Source organism: Electrona antarctica (genome assembly GCF_951216825.1).
Source record: "Electrona antarctica genome assembly, chromosome: 23".
NCBI lineage: Eukaryota > Metazoa > Chordata > Actinopteri > Myctophiformes > Myctophidae > Electrona > Electrona antarctica.
Genome location: NC_136804.1, coordinates 3,617,387 through 3,634,036, shown reverse-complemented (window position 1 = coordinate 3,634,036; position 16,650 = coordinate 3,617,387). Strand labels below are relative to the sequence as shown.

The window sequence follows — 16,650 nt, the reverse complement described above, 5'->3', positions numbered from 1 at the left end:
TGCCATCAAAGGCGTATGAAGAAATGGCACCCTTTTCACATTGGCCTATTATAGCGCCACCAGGAGGCCACAACCCGACCTGCCCTGGTGGAGACCTGTGCCCCGAGGGGCACTTTTTCTAGTTCCCTATCATATTTATAACATCCCCCACTTATAGGCTAACCAACAAACCAATATTTGTACCATATTACCAATACCAGTAAGACGCCCTGAGGTCGCATGCACGCTTCCTTCCGCCTGGGTGACGGCAGACTGCTGGGCGAGTGCTGCCGCTTTGGCATGGGGGGTCAGATCAACATATGGAATGAATTCTGTACTGGCCATATATGGAGTGTGTCTTGAGTGTATAGGGTTTGATGAGGTCAGATCAACATATGGAATTAATTCTGTACTGGCCATATATGGAGTGTGTCTTGAGTGTATAGGGTTTGATGTTGATATATGGAATGCCAGAACAGGAAGGACAGGTGGGGAAGGACCAACATATGGGATGTCAGAACAGGTCAGCTCCATATATGGAGATATAAGGGTTTGAGGTCAGATGTAGAGTTGTGATGTCACTGGGCGTGGCCATATATGGAGGTGTGATGTCACAAGGCGTGACCATATATATATATATAGATACCTATGGTCGCAACAATTAATACTTTAACCAATCAACTAAAGTATGTATCAAAAACAGTACACACACACACACACACACACACACACACACACACACACACACACACACACACACACACACACACACACACACACACACACACACACACACACACACACACACACACACACACACACGCCAGTTTTGTTGTTTGAACATTGGTCTTTACTCCTCATTTCAACCCATGTCTCTATATACTGTACATCGTGTGCCCATTTGTGGCACTAGAAAAAGTTTCTATTTTGATAATTAAGAGAGAAAAAAAACATTCCAGTATTACTTTAAACATGATCAATACAATATCCTCAGCTAAAATTATATCAAATTTAATCCAAAAACAACTTCATAGTAAAATAGAAAATATATGGAGCTATAAATACAAGTTGGCCTTTTAAGTTATTAAGGGCTATTTACACGGAGAGTTACAGTAACAGTAATGTCTGTCTATTACAGACCAAGTCGACATCATAACAACTAGACCTTTATTCTCTTATAATTCGACTGATCTGACTGCTGCAACTAAAATGAGCAGCACACACACCGATCATCAGGGTGGATCAAAGGGGAGAGTTGATGCTCGTAAAAAAAACGAAAACGCATCAAGGCGTCAACAGTAATACAGTTCAATTACAATAGGCCTACAACATGGCCTGACAACGTTTTGCAAAAGGCAACGTCATAACATGTCAGTAGGAACAATTATTCATTCTCAGTTGGCTTGTCATTGAAGAACACGTTCAGCAATTTTGAACCTATAGCCTATATAATATTATCTCTGCTGCACCCGCTGCTAGAGAACAGTAGTTTGGAGAAGGCACATCATGTGGAACTGCATCGTTTTGAACCCACAGGCCAAATGTAAAAGTAAAAGTATCAATAGGCCTACTGCAATGTAGAAATACAGTCTGAAATCAAAAAAGAATCACTTGAGCTTCTAGATCTGCTATAAAAGATTTGAAAACTTCATGAAATGGGACATTCTGCATAATGAGTACTTTTACTTTTGGTACTTCCAAGTACATTTGATACCAAAACATTTGTACTTTTACTCAAGTCAATGTTTAATTCCGGACTTTTACTTGTAACAGTAGTCGGATGTCTACATTGCAGTATTGATACTTTTACTTATTAAGTTACTTAAAGTAAAACATTTGAGTACTTTTTCCACCACTGCTGAAGACAGCACCAGTGTTATGAAGCCTTGTGCCACAACACATTTTGATTGGCCGTGATGTACAGACTGACAGGTAGTGATCCAATCAATATCTTTAGGAGAACCGAGAGGTTCAGCAAAATAATAATAATAATAATAATAATAATAATAATCTTGACAACTAAAACTATTTTAAAATTTAGCAGAAAACCTTTTCTGTAAATAAAATATTACACACAATATTACAATTTGGGCCAAGGTGTGCCAAGTACGTGACGCAACATCAACATATACTGTAGCCTATAGGCTGAATATATCGCTGAGCTTGTATGTTGTTGTTTTTTTCTTCTTTTTTGTCTAATTACAGATCACAACTTTTTTTAAAAAATGTAATTCAATGATATTCTTCCCTTTTCCTTTTCCATACAAACAGAAGTGGTTTAAATTCCAAACCCAGACAATAACAACCATGACAAGACAGTGGTCACCGTTTAGAAAATATATAAAGAACAGGTCATTATTTTGGCATATTAGTCACACAACCATTGTATCAACAACAGGTTTAAAGTACAGTACAAGAGCATGAATTCCAAAAGGCACAGGGCTGCAGATATCATGGAGCCAGCTGTTACAGCGTCCAAATGTACACTTAACCCATTTACTGTTTTCTGAAAAACCTGATGTTTCTATGTCAGTGGTTCTCAAACTATTTCATGTCAGGGACCCCCAGAATTATAAGTAATTGGCCGTGGACCCGCATCTCAAAATATGTTGTTCCCTGAAGCAAATATTTGAGTTAAAAGGTTCACTTTTGTCATCAATGTTTGTGTTTACACAAACACTCAAAACTAGTCATAGGAAATGGTAGCAAAACAATGTTTGTGTTTACGCAAACACTCAAAGCTGGCCATTCATTGTCAACGGCATTCAATGTTTGTGTTAAGACAATGTTTGTGTTTACACAAACCCTCAACGCCGGACATAGGAGGGGCTAGTGCCCCTCAAAAAGCCAGACAGCTTATTCTTGCTCAAGCAATAATACACTAGACATTGTTTTGGGTAGGTATGGGTGCACTCATGAAGTATGGTTTGTTTTACTACTATTGTGTAATTGCTATTGTCATTAAACGGTATTTGGTCCCACTATACAGCTGGCTCCATGCTGTCTAGCAATGACTAAAACCAAGGTGGAAAGTGTAGGTTTTTCATCGGAAAGGAAAGACCATAATGCTTTCCCTGACTTCAGGAAACAACGTCCTAGTAGCCAGTCTGCGTGCGTGCGTGCGTGCGTGCGTGCGTGCGTGCAGCTACGTTTGTCTGCAGTGTGCTACTCTTAACGTTGTGTCAACTGGTGTGTGTTCCGTCACACCAAGATGTTCCGCCGCATCACGACACATCGTGAGCCTTTCCGGCGCGACCAACAACCAAGTCTAAATCAGGCGGTCATCATCATCACACTGTCTCTACATGAGGGACTCGAGGCTCTCGGCGACGTTGCTCCGGCCCAGAGGAACGGAGCCGTTGGTCTCGGCAGACTGCAGCGCTTTCTGGTCCTCCTGGCTGCTCACCACACTCAGCACGGCATGGTACAGGTACTGGTACTGGTCCTGGAAGGACGGACGGACAGACAGACAGACAGACAGACATGTAGTGGAGGAGCTTAGGAAGAGATAAGGGATATTTTGCACTTTATTAGTTTAAAAGCGCCTAAAGTTTGCACATTTGTAGCATGCTCTAATGATTTAGCTACCAGGGGCACCCGAGCCGAGCGCCCGAGACGGCGACTCATCGGGTTACAGTCATACAGTCAGTCGTACAGTCAGTACAGTCGTACAGTCAGTCGTACAGTATATTACCTACCACGTCATTAAAGACACCCGGTCTCATCAGGTTGGTCATGCGGGCCACCTGGTAAACGTCCACCTCCCCGTCCTCCTCCAGCTGACTGGACAGAGTGCTGAGAGCACAGAACAGGCCCGCCATGCTGCCTCCCAACCTGCCGCCGCACACACACACACACACACACACACACACACACAGACGCGCACACGCACACGCACACACACACACACACACACACACACACACACACACACACACACACACACACACACACACACACACACACACACACACACACACACGTTTTAGGGAGCTGTGTGTCCACAGAAAGGCTTTATTTCATGGCTAGTAGTAAGCCAGGGTTCCCCAATTAATTTTCCTCGAGGGCCATATTTTGACTAGGGTACCAGGCTGGGGGCCGAGTCCGCACGCGTGAGGTCGAGGTCTTGCCCTGAAATTCATTTTCAGGGCAGGACCCCATTTGAAAAGGATGCCCAGTTTGACATGCATAGGCTACTGACCCCCATTTAATGCCATTTATATCTGGGACCGCCCCCCCAAAAAAAAAAGAAAATATGTTTTTTTTTTTTTTTTTTTTTTTTTCGCGGGCCGCAAGGGGGCGCTCCGCGGGCCGCAAATGGCCCGCGGGCCGCCTATTGGGGAACCCTGTAGTAAGCAATGCAGCTGCAGCTGATCCAATGAATAACACCTGTGCTAAGATTACGGTGTGTCGATGTCAGTGTTGATTATTTCGTTGACAAAAACGATGGCGAAAAATGTTTATCGACTAAGCTATGATGACTAAAACTATGACAAAATACTTACGGGTCGTGGACCACCGTGGGCGTGTCTGCCAGTCCGCTGTGCTCCCTGACGGTGTTGACCAACTCAAAGCTGTTCCTGATGGGACTGTCTGGGTTTGGCCACCAGGGCGCGCTGTACTGACGCACCTCTAACGCGTGGTCATTCTGAGCGGACAGAGTGAGCAGTCAGTCGGGGGATATTACAAAGAATCTGAAAATAAATTCCTTACCGATATATTTCTTCACCAATGTGTGAATTTGTTTTGCACGAAAAACACAACTTGTATTGGCATAAAAAATGGCCATAGCCACTTGTCCAGGTCATCCCATTTTTGCGAGGACGGCTACGGCCATTTTTAGCCCAAGGTGTGTTTCTCGTGCAAAACAAATGCTTGCAATGGATTAAACCCCTAGTTTGACCCCTCACATGCTACTTAACCCATTTTTACCTGAGATCAGATTCTAAAAATGTCTTCTACATCCTGACAGTTTTCTGAAAAGCTATGTTTCTATGTCAGTCGTTCTTCGATTTTTCAAAAATAGCAGACCTACAAGCTCGTAGCGCGCCACTCGGTTGCTTGCAAGGCAGCATGGGAAATGGAGGCTTCTGGCGTCTCTGCATGCATTATCTATAGCAGTGGTTCCCACACTTTTTCATGTCAAGGACCCCCAAATTGACACTAATTAGCAGTTAGTTAATTAAACCCCCATTTGAAAAGATATGCCATGTATCTGTATCTGTCTGTCTGCCTGTGTCTGAAGTGTGCAAACTGACTGTGAAAGGTGGACTGGTTAAGTAATCAAGTGGCAGGTGTGGGGTTGCCATAGCAATTAATTGGCGAGGGGACTAAAGGCCTATTCATAGTTTGGATTTTTGGTGGTGAGGTGACCACCGTTCTGTTTGGATGTCGCCGCTCATAGTCTATCACCGTGATTATATCTCCTACCATCCATGGTCAACACCTTAAATTCGTCCATTGTTTTCCCTCTGCTTTCTCTCTACTGCCGTGCCTATCTGCCTATATTCTATTCCTTTCTGGTCCTATTCTGTTTATTTCCTATTCTATTTATGTCGCAGTTGCTATCATTTCATTCATTTGTTCTCTCGTTCTCCCGCTGCTCTGTTTCGGGAGTTTGTTTTTACGTCGGGAGCTCAGCTCCAGGGTTGCCAGATTGTGTGAGAGAAATAAGCAACCAGGTCCATGAAAACAATCCCAAAACACAAATATGGTAATAATATGGCAATAATAGCATCACCACCTCCCTCATCACCACCTCCCTCATCACCACCTCCCTCTGCACCACCTCCCTCTGCACCACCTCCCTCTGCACCACCTCCCTCTGCACCACCTCCCTCTGCACCACCTCCCTCTGCACCACCTCCCTCATCACCACCTCCCTCATCACCACCTCCCTCTGCACCACCTCCCTCTGCACCACCTCCCTCATCACCACCTCCCTCTGCACCACCTCCCTCTGCACCACCTCCCTCTGCACCACCTCCCTCTGCACCACCTCCCTCTGCACCACCTCCCTCTGCACCACCTCCCTCTGCACCACCTCCCTCTGCACCACCTCCCTCTGCACCACCTCCCTCTGCACCACCTCCCTCTGCACCACCTCCCTCATCACCACCTCCCTCTGCACCACCTCCCTCTGCACCACCTCCCTCTGCACCACCTCCCTCTGCACCACCTCCCTCTGCACCACCTCCCTCTGCACCACCTCCCTCATCACCACCTCCCTCTGCACCACCTCCCTCTGCACCACCTCCCTCTGCACCACCTCCCTCATCACCACCTCCCTCTGCACCACCTCCCTCTGCACCACCTCCCTCTGCACCACCTCCCTCATCACCACCTCCCTCATCACCACCTCCCTCTGCACCACCTCCCTCATCACCACCTCCCTCATCACCACCTCCCTCATCACCATATCTGCTGCTCTGACAAAACTCTGTCTAATCACTAATCAGCACAACTGATGATATTTCTAATGTAAAACCACCTGACTAATGAAAGCTCCTGAAAACTTTGACCTGTTCTAGCCCTAGTCATACTGACGGCCTAGCCTGATTGGCTGCCTTGTCTGCCTCCTCTGGCCAATAGGACACGCCCCCCGTCAGAAAACGATTACTTTACTGGCTGACAAGTCGACTGGGAAAAATCTCAACTCGTTAATGCCCTAGACCAATCACATTGCCCGGAGCGAGTCTCGTTAATCACCGATCTTCCCACTGATGTTAGGACAGCAGAGTCACTGCCCATATTTCGCCGCAGGTTGAAAACCCACCTCTTCAGGAAACACTACCCTTCCTCTCTGCCTGACCTACTTGTTGTTAACTAGTTGTACGAACGCTTGTTTTCTATTGTTGTATTGTTTATTGGATCTTGTTTAGTCGATACACTTTGTTGTAGCTCATGCTCATTTGATTTAGCTATTTTGTCTCATCTGTTTAAGGAAATAGGTAGCTGATATATTGCACTTTTACCTTAGCGCTAGGTATACTCTTGGTTGCTTGTTTTTGCAGAAAATGCACTAAAGACTTCTGGTGATTAGTAGTTTTTGTTCCCTACCTATGTTGAATACACTTATTGTAAGTCGCTTTGGATAAAAGCGTCTGCTAAATGACTGTAATGTAATGTAATGTAATGTAATGAGTAAAAACAGAGAGGAGGGCTCGGGAGAGCGGTGGTTTGCTTTTCACCAGTGAACTCAGTGACGTCATGTTGTAGTTTTCGGTGAAGCGGTGGTCACCTCACCACCAAAAATCCAAACTATGGATAGGCCTTTAGACTCATTAGGTCCGCTGGCAGAGCCTGACCAGAGCTTTTTGTGGCGGTTCTGGACAACCGTGTATCCGACTGACTCCAGTCCGGGCACTGCACACGTGTGGTGGTGTGGAACGCGTGTGGCAAATTTGAAGTCGGTGGGGCGATCGGTTCTCGAGTTACGTGGATTACAGACGTACATACGCGCACACACTCACACACACACACACACACACACACACACACACACACACACACACACACACACACACACACACACACACACACACACACACACACACACACACACACACACACACACACACACACACACACACACACACACACACACACACACACACACACACACACACACACACACACACACACACACACACACACACACACACACACACACACACACACAGAGATGTGGTGCACTTATTGTAAGATGCGTGAGTCACCTGTGGAGCCTCCAGTAGGAAGTCCTGCACCAGCAGTCTCTCGTCATTGGACAGACAGACATGCTCCTCTCTCGAGAATGACACGGTGAAATCCTGAAAGCTCATTGGCTGGTCCTTGGTGGGCCAGTAGACACAGGACTCCGCCCCTTCACTCTGAGCGAATCAGAAACACAGCTGGAGTGAAACGTTGGATCTGGAAATACTATTGTGTGTGCGTGTGTGCGTGGGGCAGACAGAGCATGCTGTATTCAGTCCTACCTGACTGCATGCGTGGGGCAGACAAAGCATGCTGTATTCAGTCCTACCTGACTGCATGCGTGGGGCAGACAAAGCATGCTGTATTCAGTCCTACCTGACTGCATGCGTGGGGCAGACAAAGCATGCTGTATTCAGTCCTACCTGACTGCATGCGTGGGGCAGACAAAGCATGCTGTATTCAGTCCTACCTGGGCAGACAGAGCATGCTGTATTCAGTCCTACCTGGGCAGACAGAGCATGCTGTATTCAGTCCTACCTGGGCAGACAGAGCATGCTGTATTCAGTCCTACCTGACTGCATGCGTGGGGCAGACAAATAATGCTGTATTCAGTCCTACCTGGGCAGACAGAGCATGCTGTATTCAGTCCTACCTGACTGCATGCGTGGGGCAGACAGAGCATGCTGTATTCAGTCCTACCTGACTGCATGCGTGGGGCAGACAGAGCATGCTGTATTCAGTCCTACCTGACTGCGTGCGTGGGGCAGACAGAGCATGCTGTATTCAGTCCTACCTGACTGCGTGCGTGGGGCAGACAGAGCATGCTGTATTCAGTCCTACCTGACTGCATGCGTGGGGCAGACAGAGCATGCTGTATTCAGTCCTACCTGGGCAGACAGAGCATGCTGTATTCAGTCCTACCTGACTGCATGCGTGGGGCAGACAGAGCATGCTGTATTCAGTCCTACCTGACTGCATGCGTGGGGCAGACAGAGCATGCTGTATTCAGTCCTACCTGACTGCGTGCGTGGGGCAGACAGAGCATGCTGTATTCAGTCCTACCTGACTGCATGCGTGCGGCAGACAGAGCATGCTGTATTCAGTCCTACCTGACTGCATGCGTGCGGCAGACAGAGCATGCTGTATTCAGTCCTACCTGACTGCATGCGTGGGGCAGACAGAGCATGCTGTATTCAGTCCTACCTGACTGCATGCGTGGGGGAGACAGACGATGGTGCATGCGCTGTGTTCCCACACCATTCTCCAGAAGTCGGCGACGGTACTGGCCAGAGGAGTCTGGGTCAGGATGAACTCTCTGCTCAGACGATAGCCCTGAAAAGACCACCAGTATAGTTCAAACATCTCCTGAACTGGTATATTATGCACAGCAGCCATTTTGGAGATAACTCTTCCTACTTCCGGGGCAACGAGCATTGAAATAGTGGTGGGTTTGCGTATATGGTTACACCCGCTCCTGCTATGGGATAAAGTACAGTTTTGGACCGCGACGGAGGGGCGCCGTCTCAGGCGAACTTGAGCCAATGAGAGACACCACCGAGCACGCTCAGTGGCCTAGTGGTTAGAGTGTCCGCCCTGAGACTGGGAGGTCGGGGTTCAATCCCCGGCCGGGTCATACCAAAGACTCTAAAAATGGGACCCAATGCCTCCCTGCTTGACACTCAGCATCAAGGGTTGGATTGGGGGTAAGTCCCTGCGACATACTAGCGTCATGTCCAGGGGGTGTACTTGTACATCAAGCTGCCTCACGCTACAGAAACAGGAGATAGGCTCCTGCCCTATGGGCCTCATGGCTCGGCAAGGCTACTTACTTTTTTACCGAGCACGCTAAAGCATGCGAGTTGCCACAACACTATTTCTGAATGACTGAGATCTTTTGTAAAGTAATCGCTTCTGTGTGCTACATTGTGTCATTTTATAGAGGTATCTAAAGAGCAAAAAGTATGTTTCTGAACGTGCAAAGTATCGCGAGACTGTCCGCCGTTTCCTGTCTGGCAGCCAAATCTCGCGATATACCTCCGAAACAGAAACGATACCTGCTGCTGTTTAGATCCTGAAATAAAATGATGCACTGTGCACTCTGTGCACATCGAAAATCAAGTGATTAGAAAACAAACGTTGAATAGAGGAAAGAAGCGCTGCTGTGGTCCTTTGTAGTTGTGAACTGAAAACAGGTGCTCGTTGGCGAGGGTTCAAACATGAAGAGATAAAAAGGGGTCCAAGGCACTCTGTTCCAGTCAAGTGAAAAAGCCTTTATTTTATGGCATGGCAAAGATCATTAAAAATGAACCGACGCGTTTCGGCTACAAGCCTTCGTCAGGGTGATTAGAATGTCTTTGATGTCTTCTTTTATATTCCTGAACTGATTACATGACACAGGTCTCAATGGTTCATAAATAATGTTTGTTATGAGCTGTTGAAGTGGGCTCCATTCACTGCTTTGTATTCATGTAACTTCCGGTGCGAGATTTGGCTCCCATGAAAGTGTCATGGAGCAGCACAGTCATGTGACCATGACCTTTCCTTCTCTAAGCTTCCTTGCCCGGACATAGGAAGAGTTATTCTGTGTGCATGGAGCCCATTCACAACAGCACTGCTCCCCCTGGTGGAGTCAACTCACCATGACATAGGATGCGTTGATGTAGTCTGTGGAGTCTGGTCCGACTGACGACAAACACACTCTGGACCTTTCCACTACACGCGTCGCGCACGCACGCACACGCACACGCACACACACACACACACACACACACACACACACCGTACAGTAATGAGGCACGCATATATAATATTATAACAACAACATATATAACAAGAACACCTTATAACACTGTGTGCGTGCGTGCGTGCGTGCGTGCGTGCGTGCGTGCGTGCGTGCGTGCGTGCGTGCGTGCGTGTTGGGTCCTCACCAGGCATCAGCGCCCCGGCTCTGTTCCTCTCAGCGTTCCCCTCTGTCAGCGCGGTGCTGTAGTCTGCATGTTTGGCCTGACGCTGGCTGATTAGCTGTAACACAACCGAGAGGTACCGTCACGCGGGATCCTAGCCTGGTGGGGCCAGACTCACAAAGTGGATTCACCGACGCTTCCTCCCCGCATATATGAGTCTGGAGTTCGTCTCATAGACAGCTTGAAAAGTGGGCGTAAATAGTTGCCTTGACAGACAGACCCATCTAGCCAATCAGCGTGACAAAAACCTGACGTCATCACATGCCGTGCTAAAACAACAAGATATTTGAATACGGTTTAATACATCTGGACTCTGTTGCTGTTTATACATACTCTGTTAAATGAACTATTCAATCGATCAATCGATCAAAAGTCAAGCTCACAATGAGCTTGTAGATTGGCTATTTTTGGCATGTGGCGCCATCGTATGGACGGAGCATGAATTGCGTGTTAGCCGGACTAGTTAGTTGGATCAAATCCTGATCATGTCTTCTGTGGCTGTCGTGTAGTGCCATGATGCCTTCACGTCATCGACAACATCTCACAGCTGTCCTCCTGTCTCTCGCACAAAAAGGTTGAAACACTAAAGAGATCCATTCCTCACTCACAAAGGCAATCACAGATCCCAGGTCTCAAAACATAAAAACTAAAAGAAAGCATCGATATGTTATGTGAAATTCATTTTATTGTATTTAACTCTCTCCGTGTGAGAAGTGGAACGATGTCATAATTCAATGGTTTTCAACCAGTGGTCCGGGGACCACCAGTGGGCCTTGAGGTGATTCCAGGTGGTCCCAGGCTAAATGATGGAGAGTTGGTAACCAAATGGACCCTTAGATATGAAACCAAATGGACCCTCACAGGTCCATGTGGTTTCATTTTATGCTCTCAAGAGTTAACATTATTGTTGAACATCTGCATTACTTAATTTACAAGAAGTCTACACAATTAGAGAATGTAGAATCAGTTATTTTGATCAACAATTGCCCGTTATCTCTCCTATGCCACAACAATACAGTATGGAAATGTGGACAAAATCTTCTTTAGTTTTGGGTGGCTCAAAGGCAGAAACAAAGAATGGACTCTGTTATAAAAAGGGTTTGAAAACCACTGCCATAATCCATATACGCTGTGACCTTGAACTGTTTTCCATGCATACTCTCTGACCTTGAACTGTTTGTCCATGCGCGTTCGGCCCGAGGCCCCCGGGGTCAAGAGGTCAGACACATAGGAGTGGAGGAGGTCAGAGGTCACCGAGGTCTCCCTGCTCAGGATGGACTCGACCAGAGCATCATGAATGAACACGTACTGTTCCTTTAAGAAAGAGAGAGAGAGAGAGCGAGAGACTCCTTAAGAAATAACACATACTGATCATAGAGAGAGAGAGAGAGAGAGAGAGGTGTGTGTGTGTGTGTGTGTGTGTGTGTGTGTGTGTGTGTGTGTGTGTGTGTGTGTGTGTGTGTGTGTGTGTGTGTGTGTGTGTGTGTGTGTGTGTGTGTGTGTGTGCGCGTGTGCGCGACTGTGCGTACCTCAGTCTGTACCAGGTAATTCCGCTGCGTTCGGACGTGTTTGAGGAAACCCAGAACGTTGACCGTCCCCTGATCCTGGATCTGCTGCAACATGGAGTCTACCATGATGTAGGCCCCTGTACGACCCACACCAGCACTGTGCACGCACACACACACGCACACGCACGCACGCACACAACACACACACAGAAATGTACATTATGTAGTAACTAGTAACTGAAGATTTCAAATAATGTATTGGTTCGAGGGATGACTTCCGCACACCCGGTTCAGTTTTATAGCAGGTGCGTATAGGTCCTGGCAGTACAGCAAACGTTATGAGGAAGGAGGAGAGACCCATATAGCAACGTTTCGGCCTGAAGAAGGCCGAAAGGCCGAAACGTTGCTATATGACTCTTTAAAATAAAGTTATTGAACCAGCAAGTGGCAGTGTGCGGGTCTCTCCTCCTTCCAAATAATGTATTGGAAAAATCCTACTTAAAATCCTCTTTATCCTCTTAAGTATTACGTATTAAGTAATTAAGTATTGTGAGAAATGTCGTGAATTAACCCATTTTGGGTGGGAACCCCTTTTGGTGTTTTAAACATTATGTTTAATTTAGCTATTGAAAAATAGCAGATCTACAAGCTCATAGCGCGCCACCGAGTAGCGCGCTACGAGCTTGTAGGTCTGCTATTTTTTTTAAATCGTGAAAATATTTATTTCAGAAAACTGGAGGATTTAGAAAAAAAATATTGAGGTCAGGCCTAAATGGGTGAAGTCCCGTCACATCTGTATGCAAATTACAGCCTGCATGTATCCTGCATGCTGCATTACGTACGTCTACGTGCATTCAAACTCTGAACCCTGAGGGAGTCTGGGAGTCAGGTGAGGTTATTGCTCTGAGCTCTGAGAGGAAAGGAATGTTGTCATTTATGTTTAAATCTGCCATCGATGTTTCGTGTTGGTGTGGCATAATTAAATGTTATGTTAATATGGCACGCAGACTAACAACAAAAGAAAAACATGGCACTTCATGTCAAAAAGTTTGCCGACCCCTGCAGTACAGTACAGTACAGTACAGTACAGTACAGTACAGTATAGTACTGTACTGTACTGTACTGTACTGTACTGTACTGTACTGTACTGTACTGTACTGTACTGTATACCTGCAGTGGACCAGTACAGGGCCCGTGTCTTGTGTTCTGGCCCGGGAGGACGTCTTGATGAAGGACAGCACGGGCAGCGTGTACTCTGGAACGCCCATGTCTGGCCACTGGGTGTAGTGGTACTGCAGCACTGGACGCTGGCACACCTGGAACACACAGAGTTAATCATGTCTGGTCACTGGACGCTGGCACACCTGGAACACACAGAGTTAATCATGTCTGGCCACTGGACGCTGGCACACCTGGAACACACAGAGTTAATCATGTCTGGCCACTGGACGCTGGCACACCTGGAACACACAGAGTTAATCATGTCTGGCCACTGGACGCTGGCACACCTGGAACACACAGAGTTAATCATGTCTGGCCACTGGACGCTGGCACACCTGGAACACACAGAGTTAATCATGTCTGGCCACTGGACGCTGGCACACCTGGAACACACAGAGTTAATCATGTCTGGTCACTGGACGCTGGCACACCTGGAACACACAGAGTTAATCATGTCTGGCCACTGGACGCTGGCACACCTGGAACACACAGCGTTAATCATGTCTGGTCACTAGACGCTGGAACACAAGCACAGAATTAACCCATTTAGGCCCGGACGGTTAGCTCAACCGTCTGGGCACCAAGGCTGCTGAGTTCGACTCCCGATCCAGACGGCCTTTGCCGCGTGTCTTCCCCCCCCCCCCCCCCCCCCCCCCCCCATCTCTCTCCCCATTTCCTGTACTACTGTACTTTCATCCTATCAATAAAGGCAGAAAAAGCGGCCCAGCTAATTAGCATACATTTTGGGCCTGGCCCGGAAAACATCTGGTAGAGCCAGGTATGGTATGGTCGGGTTAGGGCAGAATTTGAGAACTCTACAAAGAATCATGCATGTCTATTGAGTACTAAACTAAACCAAACTAAAGTAAGTTCAGTCAGTCCAAAACAACAGGTGGTAGCTGGGGTGGAGGAGCATGAGCAGCAAAAGTTTAAGCAGACAGCAGCGCAGCAGTATCAGTGTGCAGCAACAAGCAAGCAGGATGAGCAGTGCAGACGTCCAGTTTAAACAGCCGGTAGGAAGATGGAGTGAGTGTGTGATTGAATGAGTAGTGAATCGTGTGAATGAGAACGTGATGCTGAGGTGGCCCAATGAACGGCCGCCGGCAACTGCACTGAGTTTCCTGACTGAACTTGCTCTGCGCATGTCTGTGACAGACGCGATGTTCGCGTAGGCGGTATACCTTATTGCTGACGTGTCGGACAGTAAAGGTCCTCAGCGTGTAGTAGGCCAGGGTCTTGGTGCTTTTCAGTGTCACCTGGTATGGACCATAATCCCCCTGGTTTTCTTCTGGCCAGTACTGGTCACATTTGGTCTGAAACGACACACGACGAAAACAGTCAACTCTACTACTATACCTCCTGACCCAATTCATTTCGGGCCGATACCGATACCTTATATGGATACAGGGCCCTAGAAGTATATGTTCCTACCCGGACTTTCTCCTTGAGGTTAGTGATCATGACTAGGAAGTACAGGGACAGAATGCTAGAGAGGCAGGGGCTGAAATTCTCTAAAAGGGCACTTTTGGCCAGAATAGCGGATCTACAAGCCCACAACAGCTTGTAGATCAGCTATTTTCGGGGAGCGACCCGCACTCTTTAGCTACTGAAGGCATACAACATGGTATTTCTACACAGAGGACAAATTCTCTCAATGCAAAATGCTGCTTCGAGTTGCGGAGAGTTTGGAAAAAGGCAATTCCCCTGAATGCTGTGTTCCGATTTTGTAGGGGCTGAAGCCCCCTTTGATGTCAATGTGTGCACGTGCCTGAAGAAGTATGTTCCTCTTTGAGTTTGGTGATCATAGAAGTATGTTCCTACCCGGCCTTTCTCCTTGAGGTTAGTGATCATAACGATGACTCCGACGTTTTGCTGCCACACCATCCTCCAGAAGTCCTCCCTGCCGGCCCTCAGCGGACCCTGAGCAGCAATGTAGGCCCTGGGACGCTGGTAGCCCTGAGCACGAGCAGGAGAGAGCAACACATACTCAGCACAGTGTCTTTTGAGTCAAATTCGATGTAGTTTTAGTCATATTTTAGTCGTCTGAAGTGTGGCCGAGATTTTGGGTATTGTGATTAAGCAGGGTGGTTGATATCCCTGCACCTCTAATTATTCATTTATGTTTGATAATATCACAATTTAACAATTTAGCTTTTTATTTTATTTTACAATCAACCTTCTAAATGTGTCTGTATTGAGCTATGATGGACAACCCTCAACATTTGATTTCCCAAAAAAACAACAATGAATTAATCACATCGACAAAGTTGGCATTGATGTAGTCCGTGGTGTTTCCATCTCTGTCCAGACTGTGGCAAAGCGTCACACGGCTGTGGTCATCTGCATGAAACAAGAACCACAAAGGTTCATTATTATTAGTATTAAAATAATAATAATGATAGTACGGTACAGTATAAAAGAATAAAAAGGAGTAATACATAATAATAGAAAAACACATGACATATGACATATGAGATGTTTAATTGAGAGCTAAGTTAGAATTAAAGATAATTAAATATATGATAAAGAAAACGGGTTACAACCCAGACAGGGACCCAGGGACCCAGGCAGGGACCCATGCAGGGACACACAATGTTCCGTAATGGAGTGGCTGCACCACTCAATAAATAAAAGGTTGATGTATCGGTTAATAAAAGCTTCACCTACAGGCCAGTATGTTGATGTATCGGTTCTTGCTCTTGTTGTCAGGGTGGTTGGAGCAGTCCGTGGTGATGGCCATGTCCACCGTGCACGCCTGCACCTCCTGAAACACAAAGACAGCACAACGACGTCCATCAGCAAACGATGCAAGGCCCCCGGAGGCCCAGGAGGTCCGGGGCTTCTCCCCCTTCTCCCCCCTCTCCCATGTCCTCCGGAGCCAGACCCAGGAGGTCCGGGGCTTCACCCCCTTCTCCCCCCTCTCCCATGTCCTCCGGAGGCCCAGGAGGTCCGGGGCTTCTCCCCCCTCTCCCATGTCCTCCGGAGGCCCAGGAGGTCTTGGGCTTCTCCCCCCTCTCCCATGTCCCCTGGTGTATAACAGCTGCTTTACTGTGAGGAATCTATGAAAAATCTATGTTGCCATAGGTCATGCATTATGTATTCTAAATAATGATGATGAAATTCCAAAAATGCCGGGAAAACCGATTCGTCATTGTTGCAAGGTCAACCGACCCAGACCCATAGAGAAGAGAGAGAGAGTTGCGTGACACTTTGATCTCATCTCGCCGCAACGTGGGATGTTGCCTCCTGTATCATAGATATAAAAACCTAGATGCGTCATTGGC

At 47.1% G+C, this 16,650-nt stretch overlaps 1 protein-coding gene across 1 annotated transcript in view; it reads right to left on the bottom strand.

Moving 5' to 3' along the window:
* Positions 1-840: 840 nt before the first annotated feature.
* ptprz1b (protein tyrosine phosphatase receptor type Z1b) overlaps positions 841-16,650 on the bottom strand; it is a gene marked incomplete at its 5' end in the record, with an annotated part of 59,560 nt that continues 43,750 nt past the window's right edge. The window contains 14 exons of the mRNA XM_079494161.1: positions 841-3,424; positions 3,678-3,813; positions 4,485-4,627; positions 7,698-7,850; positions 8,878-9,006; positions 10,313-10,386; positions 10,602-10,695; positions 11,805-11,951; positions 12,167-12,302; positions 13,316-13,461; positions 14,548-14,679; positions 15,188-15,322; positions 15,624-15,706; positions 16,034-16,130. Of these exons, the coding sequence (XP_079350287.1) occupies positions 3,281-3,424; positions 3,678-3,813; positions 4,485-4,627; positions 7,698-7,850; positions 8,878-9,006; positions 10,313-10,386; positions 10,602-10,695; positions 11,805-11,951; positions 12,167-12,302; positions 13,316-13,461; positions 14,548-14,679; positions 15,188-15,322; positions 15,624-15,706; positions 16,034-16,130 (1,749 nt within the window). The 3' untranslated portion in view covers positions 841-3,280. The remainder of the gene's footprint in view (positions 3,425-3,677; positions 3,814-4,484; positions 4,628-7,697; positions 7,851-8,877; positions 9,007-10,312; positions 10,387-10,601; positions 10,696-11,804; positions 11,952-12,166; positions 12,303-13,315; positions 13,462-14,547; positions 14,680-15,187; positions 15,323-15,623; positions 15,707-16,033; positions 16,131-16,650) is intronic.